The sequence below is a fragment of the Octopus bimaculoides genome, chromosome 17 (genome assembly GCF_001194135.2).
Source record: "Octopus bimaculoides isolate UCB-OBI-ISO-001 chromosome 17, ASM119413v2, whole genome shotgun sequence".
NCBI classification, from domain to species: domain Eukaryota; kingdom Metazoa; phylum Mollusca; class Cephalopoda; order Octopoda; family Octopodidae; genus Octopus; species Octopus bimaculoides.
In genome coordinates, this window is record NC_068997.1 from 30,580,292 (window position 1) to 30,592,845 (window position 12,554).

General features: G+C 38.4%; 1 protein-coding gene across 4 annotated transcripts in view; it reads right to left on the reverse strand.

Moving 5' to 3' along the window:
* Positions 1–12,554, reverse strand: part of LOC106881443 (transient receptor potential cation channel subfamily M member 2-like) — a 405,111-nt gene that overhangs the window by 211,259 nt on the left and 181,298 nt on the right. For all 4 annotated transcript variants that reach the window (XM_052974060.1, XM_052974058.1, XM_052974059.1 and 1 more), the window contains one exon: positions 2,033–2,178. In XM_052974060.1, the coding sequence (XP_052830020.1) occupies positions 2,033–2,178 (146 nt within the window). The remainder of the gene's footprint in view (positions 1–2,032; positions 2,179–12,554) is intronic.

Consider the following 12,554-nt stretch of genomic DNA (forward strand, 5'->3'; position numbering starts at 1 on the left):
GTGGTGAGGCACGACCTCAGAACATTGGGCCTCACCGAGGCGATAACTTCTGACCGAGACCTTTGGAAATATGCTGTGCGTGAGAAGACCCGGCAAACCAAGTGAGACCTAAATGTAAGGCCTCAGCCAGTCCACTTATGCTTACCTTTCTTCCTTCATTGGACACTAAACTCCACTTGCGAAGACCTGTTGAGGCAAGTGAAATCAAAATCGAGTTAAATTGGACACTAAACTCCATTTGCGAAGACCTGTTGAGGCAAGTGTTAAATTTGACGTCTGGCACCCATGCCAACGTCGTCTCCCTCATTGAACACGAAACTCAGACAAGCGAAAGTGAAATTGTGATGGCACCTGTGCCCAGCGTCGCCTTTCTCACACTTGTGCCCGCGGCATGTGTAAGGACTTTCGAGCGAGATCGTTGCCAATGCCCCTGGACTGGCTCTTGTGCGGGTGGCACATAAAGTCCACCATTTTGAGCATGGCTGTTGCTAGTACCGTCTGACTGGCCTTCATGCCGGTGGCACGTAAAAAGCACCCACTACACTCTCTGAGTGGTTGGCGTTAGGAAGGGCATCCAGTTGCAGAAACTCTGCCAAATCAGATTGGAGCCTGGTGTAGCCATCTGGTTTCACCAGTCCTCAGTCAAATCGTCCAACCCATGCTAGCATGGAAAGCGGACGTTAAACGACAATGATGATATATATATATATATATATATATATATATATATATTGGATTGGTGCATAATCATTGCAGTTTTTTTCAACAAAAACAATAATATTTAAAACATCTTCAATTAATGGTCTGACCATCTGCCAAGCAAATGGGAGGCAGTAATTGAAGTAGACGGTGAATATGCACCAGAAGAATCATTTAAAGATGTTTTTGTTACATGTTGTTATTGTTTTTGCTGAATAAAATTTATTCAAAAAGGCTGCAATAATTATGCATCACCCCAATGTGTGTGTGTGTATATATATCTATATATATATCTATATATATACTACAACAAAATTTTATATAGAGTTCAAAGCTTTGTGGACAGCTTGTCAGACTCTATATGAATACAAAATTTTTAAATATCTACGTCGTGGACATGAGGAAACGCTCAGAACTCAAAGAATACGATAAAACGTTAATGAGTGTGGGTTATTCCCCTTTATCAGGGGCAAAAAAACTTTAATAGACTCAGAGAGGACTAGCAAGCAGGCCAGGGATGTGACAAGCCGTCTCTCTGGAACTCTGAAGGATGACTGGTGGTTAAGAAAACGTTTCTTGAACGAAGTACTCGCCAAACCAATATATTTATGAACACAGGATGTGACCCTATTCGCACTCCTGGTAGAATATGACACCAGGCTGGCCATCCACGCTTGAATGATGCTTTTTACATGCCACTGTCACGGGAACCAGTCAGGCAGCACTAGCAACTTTTCTACTTTTCTACTCTTGGCACAAAGCCTGAAATTTTGGGGGTGGGGGCCCTGTCGATTAAATCGACTCCAGAACGCAACTGACACTTAATTTCTCGACCCTGAAAAGATGAAAAGCAAAGTATCTTTTCTGTGTATCAAAACGTTCAGATAGTAATTCAACTATAGGGACAAGGTTATGAGTGTAGAGGAGTTTCTAAGGGCAGCCAATCTTAAATTCTTTGGTTATGGCCTGGAGAACTATGATAAACAAGAGGGCACCAAAAACTGATCATTGGCAAATTCCTACCTGTACACTAAATTCCATGCTATGCTCATTGCCAACATTGACCTTACTGACAGCATCCCTGTACGTGACTTCTACAGCACTCACTAACCACTCATCTACCCCTAGCTTCTGTACTGACCATCAGATGTTGGCACAAAGGATCCTGTGAAAGCTATGGAAATTATATGGGTCTTTTTTGCGATCCTTTGATGTAATCTAATGTTTAAACACTTCAATTAATATCAGAGTTTTAAGAATAAATATTATAACGTTATAAATCAATTCTTCATATTTATATAGGGAAAGAAAAAAAGACTGAATAGAAATTTACCTTATTCACTAGGGATTCCTTGTTTTGTACACAGTTCCATGGTGCAATTCCAATTGTTACAATTTTATTCTTGACATCATCATGTATAGTTTTCCCAATATGTTTTTCAACTCCAGTATGTAAACCTGTACTTATGATCCAGGCACCTGCAAAACAAAAGATCAAGGGTTAGGGTTAGGGTTAGGGTTAGAGTTAGGGTTATTCTAAAATGATAGTAGATATTTGGACAAAGTACCTTCTGGCCATCATCATCATCGTTTAACATCTGCTTTCGATGCTGGCATAAGTTGGACAATTTGACTGAGGAAAGGAGGCTGCACCAGGATCCATTCTGATCTGGCAATGTTTCTATGGTTGGATGTCCTTCCTAATGCCAACCACTCTGAGAGTGTAGTGGGTGCTTTTTACATGCCACCAGCAAGGGGGCCAGTCAGGTGGCACTGGCATTGACTACACTCAGATTGCTTTTTACGTGCCACCGGCACAGGAGCCAGTCAGGCAGCACTGGCATTGACCACACTCAAATGGTGTTTTTATGTGCCACCAGCATTGGTGTCAATCAGGTGGCACTGGCATAAGTCACAACTATGATTTCACTTGATTCAACAGGTATTCTGAAGCACAGCATATTACCCGACGATTGGAGGGTACTTTGAAAGAGGCCGGTTATGCAACACTGGCATTGACCACGGGTATAATCTCACTTTAACTTGCCAGTTCTTCTCAATCACTGCATATCTCTAAAAGTCTCGGTCGCTTGTCATTGCCTCAGTTAGACCCAATGTTCGAAGGTCACACTTCACCACCTCAGCTCATGTCTTCCTGGGTTTACCTCTTCCACAGGTTCCTTCCACTGTTAGGGTGTGACACTCCTTAACACAGTTGATTTTGTCCGTGCACAACACATGACCATACCAGAGCAGTAGCCACTCTTGCACATCATATCTGATGCTTCTTATGTCCAGCTTTTCTCTCAGGGTGCTTATACTCTGTCATATATGCACACCCACATTACACATTCAGTGATGCATACTAGCTTCATTTCATTCAAGCCTACACATGTCCTTAGCAGTCACAGCCCATGTTTCACTGTCCTGTAGCATAGCTGTTTGCACACATGCATCATACAGTCTACCTTTCACTCTCAGTGAGAGTTCCTTTGTTACCAGCGGAGGTAGGAGCTCACTGAAATTTGCCCAGGCTATTCATATTCTAGCAGCTACGCTCTCAGAGCATCCACCCCAGCTACTGACCTGGTTACCTAGGTAACAGAAGCTATCAACTACTTCTACTTTTTCCCTCTGGCATATGATGGAATCTGTTTTTTGTACATCTTTGGTGTTAATGCCCCTGTGCATCTGCTTCACAGCAAAAACTATTTTCCCAGTTAACCTTCCTTTGATATTTTTGCACTGCTTATGTGTCCATAGCAGCTTACACTGAGTATATCTTATGGATTTCCTGCCAATGCTTTTTCTACAGATCGAGCAGGGCCATCTACTTGAATGGGTTTGTGATTTGTCCACCTTCCTACTTGCTAGGACTTTAGGTTTTGCTAGATTGACTCTAAGGACCTTTGATTCTAGACCTTGCTTCTGCAACTGGAACTTCTCTAGTTCTGGTAGTCTCTCAGCTATTAGAGCAAAGTCATCAGCATAGAGGAGCTCCCAGGGGCAACTTGTCTTGAATTCTGCTGTCATTGCCTGGAGGACTATGATGAATAAGAGGTGGCTGAGGACTGATCCTTGGTGAATCCCTACTTCTACTTGGAATTCTTCACTATACTTGTTGCCAACCCTCACCTTACTGACAGCCTCCTGTACATGGCTTGAACAGCTCTCACCAACCAGTCATCTATCCCTACTTTCTGCATTCACCACCAGATAGCTGATCGGGAAACCTGTCAAGGACTTTCTCAATGTCAACTGGAGTCCTGGAATCAACCCAGGCTCAAGCGAAGTAATGCTCTGGAATAATACATGAATGTCACACTCTCCATTTCCCAGTACCTCAGGTAACCTTTACATGGTCATTTGACCTTTAATAAATAGCAGTAATATCTCCTCTTTTTCCCCCTACCATCTTTGAAAAGGGGATAACATTGGATACAGTAGTCTAACAAATACTTTCTAAGATGGGATAGGATGGTCACTTCTGGAATGATATTGAAAAGAGATCTGTTCAATTAAGCTTGACCTTGGTTTCAACAACAACAAACAGTAACTAAACTATAAAATCTTTATAACAAGTCAAAATAAATTATTATTACAAAGAAGGGATAAATTCTGTGAAATTACAAATAAAATAAAGAAATTCATTTGCTTTTGCTCATCATCATCATCATCATCATCATCATCATCATTATCATCACTAAAAGTCCATTCACCATGCTGGCATGGACTGAATATTTTGACGGAGGCTGGTAAGGCCAGGAGCTACACCTGGGCCCATTGTCTGTTTTGGCATGGTTTCTATGGCTGGATGCCTTTCCTATAACCAACCACTTTACAAGGTGTACTGTGTGCTTTTTATGTTACACCAGCAGCGTCTCTCAGTAACTTGCAAGACTAAAAGCCCTTAGCTGGTGTGGGGTAGTATTGATGTAGGGGTGGCTTTGTGCCAGTTGACGAGATTTAAAAAGTATAGAAGGGCTGAAATATGTGTATTCTTGTAGAGTAGATAAATGGATACCTGAGATAGAAGAGAAAAGAGGCCGAGTTAGTGAGGAAGATAAAGAGAGAAATAGTGAGAGAGATACTGGTGAAGATGTGTTGGGACATACCCTCAAGGGACATTGGGGTAGTGAGAATAAGGGAGGTGAAAGGAGAGGAAGGAGAGATATAGTCAGTGAGAAAGATAGAAAACCAGAGTGACAGATAGAGTAAGAAATAGTGCACTGGATATGTATCGGGACCTGTCTTCAGGGAAGAGGGGGAGTATAAGCAGAAGAAATGGGGATAGAGGGGATGTTCCCTAAGAGTGTGAGGGGAGATGGTGAGAGATGGGGAAGATATGACTGTGGCAAGCACTGGTGAGAGAATATGGATTGGCTTGGAAGAGGGTATTGTAGATATGTTAGAGAATGGTGGGTGTACAGATAAGCACATGAAGGAGAGCAGAGGGGTCCGTAGTGAGTGATGTTCATGGGTAGTGAGATTGGGATGTTGTGCTGACCACTAGATGAGAGAGTAGGGGACCCAGTCAAAGGCATTCTCCATTTCAGCAAAAGCCAAGTACAAAGGTTTATTTTTGGCTAAATACTTTAGCAAGAATAAAGTATCAGTCGTGCTTCTCCCAGACACAAAACCAACCTGAGTTCATCTGGTCTAACTCTTTCCCTAATGAGTTGAGCTATGACCCTCTCAAGATTTTTGATGACCTGGTTCTGCAATTTGATGCTTCTGTAATTATTTCTGTCTAAGATATCACCTTTACTTTTGTAACAGTTGACTATAATGCTGCTACAACAGTCGTTGGGTATGGTTACCTCGTGGACAACTTGATTAACTATATGAGCGATTAAGCCATATCCCATACTGCCAGATATGTTAAGCATCTCAGTGGTGATTACTGATGGGACAGGGGCTTTCCTTATCCTTTTTTCCTTAATTGCTTTGTCTACCTCTGTAGAAAAAGCTACTATTGATTTGAATAGCTAGCTCTTCTCTTGGGACCACATTAGGCAGACTCTCTTTTTCCATGTATTCCCTACATTTTGCAGCCTTTAATAGTGGTTCATCCAAGCCTCTGTCTTTGTAGAATTACTAACTACAAGTGAACCATCATCTCTGTGAATACACTTCTCTCCTACAACAATCACGATTTTCTCTGAAACATTGTTTTGCAATCCCAAACATCTTAAGCTGCTGGTCCTCATGCTATTGAACATTGGCAAACTTACTCCTTTCTACTTTTTTCCTAGTTTCTTTTCTATTTAACTGACAGAATTCTTTGCTTCCACCACTCTTCCAGTCCATCCAGGTCTGTTTTGTCACTCTAATGGTCTTATCTATTAGTTACACTGTTCTACCACTGTTCCATAGATTTGGTTAAGACTTTGAACCAGCCACAAAATTGCCCTGTGTCTCTCAGGAAGCTGTCCAGTAGAAAATTCCAGTTGTCGTATGATACATTACTATAACTTCTTCTTATCAAATACTTCAATTAGAATGTCTCAAAGATTCCTTAAGCATCCAAATCCTTTATTTCCAAACTGGTAATTTTCTTGGAATCCTTCTAACCTGAAGTCTGAAGTCACTAGTGACTAACCTATTTTGAAGGGTACATTTTTTAACCAGGAACCTCTTAGCATTTATGAACAACCATGTTGCTTGCTTTTTGGTGATAATAAATTCAATCTGTCTAGTGGGGCCACCACCAGATTGACAAGGTATCAGGCGACTGGCAGTTTTCCTGTAATTGGTGTTGCCAATCATTAAGTTATTTGCATCACACAACTCCAGTAAACTTGTTTCCTCCACATTACAGGAACCAACTCTATGACCTCATGCATACCATTGAAACCACTTGAATGCTGGATGTTGCCTGACATGTCCACAGAAGTCACTAGCTATGTCATTTGTCATTTTAAGTAGTTTGCCAAAGTGTATTTTGTCATTTTAAGTAGTTTGCCTAAGTGTATTTTGTCATTTTAAGTAGTTTGCCAAAGTGTATCGTAAAATCGATTCATTTTTTTATTTGGTAGACCTGGTTGAGGGGAACAGGTAGAATTAACTGTTGCTGCACTACTTTGTAAAACTAGTTTAAGCTTAAGTATCCTATCAAACATTCTGATTGCCTCCATGACCTTATCCAATCATTTCTCAGCTAGAGGTATGCACATACTACCAACCCCATCACTTATGCCTTCCTTGAAGATTTTATACCTATGTTTTTGGGTGTGAGGAATCTGGTTCAAGCTCCCCTCCACCTTGAATGCAACACACATGAGTTTGCCTCTGTTCAAGCTTCTCAACAGTCTCAATGAACCTACTTTTCAATGTCGCCACATTGACAGTTCCAACTCTAAGGAAGTGAAAGGGGATGCAGTGGGGAACACGGAAAAGGGAATGGCATTCAACATTTGAAATGTAAGTTTCAATAAGTGTTTACCAGCAGACATACCATATTAGTTATTCTCAGACTTAATTGCCCATCATTCATTCGTTTTACATCTGATGCACCTATTGGAAGTGAACTTGTTCTACAAGCATTGTTAATACATACATAAATAAGATAAGCTAGTTTCTTTATTAGTTAATTAATTGATAAATACACTGCAGTCATACTTTGGTGCAAATTATACAAGCTACAGCATTTGCATCACAGTAATGTGAGTGAGAGACTACTAAGATTGGAGGAAAGAGGGAAGAGGAAGGCAGAAGATATATTGCTGAGTGGTTCTGGTACATATCAGGTGTCTTGTATAGAAGAGCAGTTTCCAGTGGAGAATGATCGGATTAACTTAGACAGTTTGCATAAAAGGAAAAGAAAACAATACCCCATTTAAAAATAAAAGTATTTTAAAAGATCAAAAGATGCCCCACTAGCAACAAATCCCGTGCAACAAACTGAATAATAATAATAATAATAATAATGATAATAATAATAATAATAATAATAATAATAATGATGATAATAATAATAATAATAATAATAATAATTGAAAAATACGAAGGTTGTGGTCAATGAAGAGAGTAGACATGACACCAATAGTAATTGGAAGTATCAGCACTCAAGTACCAACATGACTGAAAAAGCTCGGTGCAAGTGTGACAGTAGAACACCTACAAAAACCAGCACTACTTGGAACTGCAAGAATTCTTCATAAGGTTCTTGAAGCATGAACAGTAAAACAAGAGTCACGTTAGTCTGTTGGCTGTGGACAGCAGTCACTTTATATTATACCCAATAATAATAATAATATAAACCTTTGCGCTGAATAACAACATGGATGTGCTACACTGGGCTCTCAATACAAAACAAATCTAATCTAACATCGGTAGAATGAGAAAAAGGAATCTGTAGGAGACTGGAAGGAAGCGGCCTTTTAATGAAAATAACCACAAAAGGCAAACTTTTCCCACCATGCAAAGCGCAGCATCCTCCATGCACAATGTCGCAGTGAAACATGAAATGTGTGAAAGACGTGTGAAATCAACATCGGAAAGTTTACAAACTATGAAATATAAGTGGAACAAAACAGTGAGTACATAAATTGTTTAATTACGTATACATTCGAATGTCTATACAATCATGTATACATATCAATATCCATAGGACTACACACACACTCCAATGTTTACGCAATTGTGTGAAGTTCGACACACACACACAGCAAGTGTCACAAATGAAGCAAAACAATAACAGAATAATTTTTTCCAAACTTACACAGGCAGAATGAACAATACCTAAATTTAATATACTACAATGATACTATGCCCAGAGATAAATCTGTCAACAATGGAAAAAAAAAAATAAATAAAGATGAATACTAGTCTATTAGCCAAATGAAATTATGTTACAAGAAACGATTTTATTCAAAGAACTCAGAGGCAGTGTTGTCTCAAAAAGTTAATGCTAAACAGACATATCCCTCCCCTAATGTCAGTGTCCAAGCTCTTCGTGTCTCAATGATAACAAACTAAAATTCACACCGGATCAACCGTCACCCTGGTTAACAAGGGCTGCATAACCTAGTGAGGAACCAGACTAAGGGCGAAAAATCAGCTATTGGTTCAAATCTTCCCGAAATACAGGAGCTGGAAGTATCCCACAAATAGAACATTCCAACAGATGACCATTCAAGCACATCATCAAATAATCAAAAGAAAAGGAAGGAAAACGGTCAAGGGAAGGTAATTAAGAAGTTCTTAAGGCCTTCTATCATGCCGTGTATTTCTCCACAATTAAATCCAATACTGAACAAGTCTACTTTAACTGGAGAGAGAGGCACCTTGAAGTAAGATCCCACATATTAGGTCACCAGGTATGAAATTTGTAGAAAAGAAAAATAGTTTGCTAATATTTTATAAATACAAGAAATAGTTTTATTTATCAAAGTATGCGCCATATTGTCAATACACTTTTTGCCATTTCAGTGGTAGCATGTCCAGCCTGGAACTGTAAATGCCTGGCAATCTACAGTCAATAAAATCTTGAAAGGCCTGTTTTACAGCATCGTTGGAATTAAATTTTTTCCCTATCAAAAAGTTATCCAAATTCTGGAAGAAGTGGTAGTCAGTGGGGGCAAGATCAATTGAGTATAGTGGATGATGGAGATCTTCCAACTCCAACTCCTGTAGTTTCGCCATTGTCATTTTTGTGATGTGTGGTCTGGCATTGTCTTTCAATAAAATAGGAGTGGATTTTTTGACTAATCTAAGCTGTTTTTTTTGTAAGTTTCTGCATCATTTGGTCCAGTTGGCTGTAATATACTTCGGCCGTGATTGATAAGCCAGACCACCAAACACACACCATCAGTTTCTTTTGGTGAATTTTGCTTTTTGGACTGTGTTTTAGTGGCTCATCTTTGTCCAACCATTGTGCTGACTGATTATGGTTGTTGTATTGGATCCATTTCTCCTCACATGTTACAATTCGATTAAAGAATGATTCATTTGATGAGAAAGTAGCATAATTCAGGCTTCCAAACGTCACTGTTTCTGATTTTCATTGGGTGCACGTGGAACCCACTTATCCAATTTTTTCGCTTTACCGATTTGAACTAGGTGAGTCAATATTGTTTGCTTGCTAACACCAAGCAACAATGATAATTCACGAACACTTGGAGTTGGCTTTCAGCTTTCAGTTCATCATTTTCCACCTTTGTTTCTTGTCGACTGTGTTGCTCATTTGTGAGGTCAAAGTTACCAGAAGGAAATTTTGCAAACCAATTTGAAACTGTCTGCTGTGTAATAACATTAGAATGAAATACTCCATTAATATTCCAAGCTGTCTGTGATGCAGTATTTCCAAGAAGGAACGCGTATTTCAAAACTATGAATATTTCTGACTTACCCATCTCTAAACAAAAATAGCAAAAAACGATTTATAAATACTTTATAAAGCGCAAAATGAGTTAGAATAAAGAAATAGATGTGTCAGCTTTCTAACAAAAAATAGAGATTGTCAAAATATAGTAATGGCGCAAAATGAACAGCTGTTAAAATTTCCATATACATTACTACAAATTTTGTATTTGACGACCTAATAGACAGTAACAAGCTGGCCAACCTCAGAAGAAACTTTATAAAAAAATAATTACCAACTGAATTAGAGATTGACCAGAATAAGCAATCAGTAAGGAATAATAAGATAGAAGATGCAGCTAAAGAATATAGTGCTGAAGAAATAAATGCAGATCAACCCAGGTCTAATGAAAATTCAGTAATGATAGAAAGAGTTAATTTAACTGATAAGCAAAGTGAAATACTTTCTGAACTACCCATAAATATTAAGGAAGATGAAAATCAAATAGATGATGAAATGTTAGAAAGGCTGAAAATTAAAGAAACCAGTACAAATGAACAGGATACTCTCCACAACAATTCGCAACTCTGACCAAAAGCTGTAAGTAATTGGTAAAATCTACCTTGCAATTTCAGTAAATGTTGATATTACAGATCTCAATCACCTATACTATGCATCCACTAAGATCTCAACGATACTATGTGGTGAAAAATTTAGAAGACAAAAACATTCCTACAAAAAGCCTATTTGGCAAGAGCGAATCCAGAAACAAATTCAGTTACTTAAGGCTGACATAGAATGTTTAAAAAACTTCAAGTCTGACAAGAATATCAAACCAACAAAGATCCAAAAATTAAAGTAAAAGTATAATATAAAATTCATACTAGACATTGATACAATTGTAAAAGGTTGATAGTTGCAATAGAGACATTAGTCTCTCTCTATCACCTTTCAGCAAAATTATATATTAAGAAACAGTAGAACAATTAGTAACATAATAAAAATAAGTTTTATTTTTGGTGATGCTTGGTTTTACAAATCCTATGTTATTCAGCCTGGCAGCCGCTGGTTAACTTGTAATCGGCATTGGAAGGTTAAGAGCTTCGTTGATGCATGCCAGAGGAGCAAGTAGCTGTCATGTTTAAGGTATCATGCTGAAGAGATCTTAGAAAGTGAAAGAAACGCTTTAAGTACTGGTTTTACTATGCATGCGCACTTGAGGGGCTTCCGGGAAGGCAAGTCCCTTGCGTATGCATAGATTGCACTTCCTTAATGGCGGCCATAATTTCGCACCACTACACTATCATAGAAGCTATCAAGCAAAAGATATCTGCTAAAGCCACCTACATAGCACAGTATGAAAAGCACATCAGGTTCTTCAAGGACAACAACATGTTTTAAAATAACCCAAAAAGTTGCTACAGGAAGAAAGGAAAAATATCAGGTTCAGTAAAGTCTGTCCCATCAAAAGAAGTGCAGCAATTTTGGAATAAAATTTGGGTAGAAGAAAAAGTGCACAATAAAATGGCCCTTTAGATTGATCAAATATCTACTGACTCAGCCTCCTTAGAAGTGTAAAAGTGAGAGGGTATCAAGGTAGAGAATGGAAGATCTGCTCTTAGGATATCAAGCAAATGGAAGTCTCCAAGAAAGAATAAAATTCCTTGCTTCTGGTTGACTGCTTTCTCAGAGTCATGAATTACTGACAAGATTTTACAGCAATGTTTTGCTGCAACCAAATATGATTTTCTCTTGGCTAGTTAATGGTGTTACATTTCTACTCCTGAAAAATGAAGAAACAAATGAACAAATATCTATAGACACATAACTTGCTTAACAACAATGTATAAAATACTAACATCTGCCTTGACTGAATACACTTACAAGATTTTAATAGAAAATGGCATCTTAATGAGTAAAAAGGATGTAAATATGGGTCCTATGGTTGTAGAGATCAGCTACTCATCAATAAAATGACATTAGAAGAATGTCATAAACAATACAAAAAATATTCAATAACCTTCAATAGGTGGAGTGAGAAATGTTTGGATATTTACAGAATAGCACCTACACTGTGAAACTTCTTATCTGTAAGAATGAAATCATGGAAACAACACTGACTTTGAATAGTGAGAATCAATCTCCCAATGCTGGGAATGTAAGAACTTCATGTGGCATTTTCCAGGGTAGCTCTCTATCACCACTCCACTTTTGTCTAGCCTCAATATCTCTTTTGAAATTGCCCGAAAGTGTACAATATATCTTTAAAATATTTGATTGAAGTATGAATCATCTCTTTTACATGCATGTTATAAAGCACTTTGGCAAAAATGACCAACAACTTCAACAGCATTTACTGGCAATTGTTAAACGGTGCAGTGATGATATCATGATTGAATCTGGCCGAGATAAATGTGCAAATGTTATCTTTATCAGAGAGAAAATTATAGAAACGTCCAACATAAACCCTGAACAACAGAATGTTTTAAAGAAGTTAGAACGAGCGGAGAGCTACAAATCCTTATGGGCATTTGAAGGTGACGGAATTAAA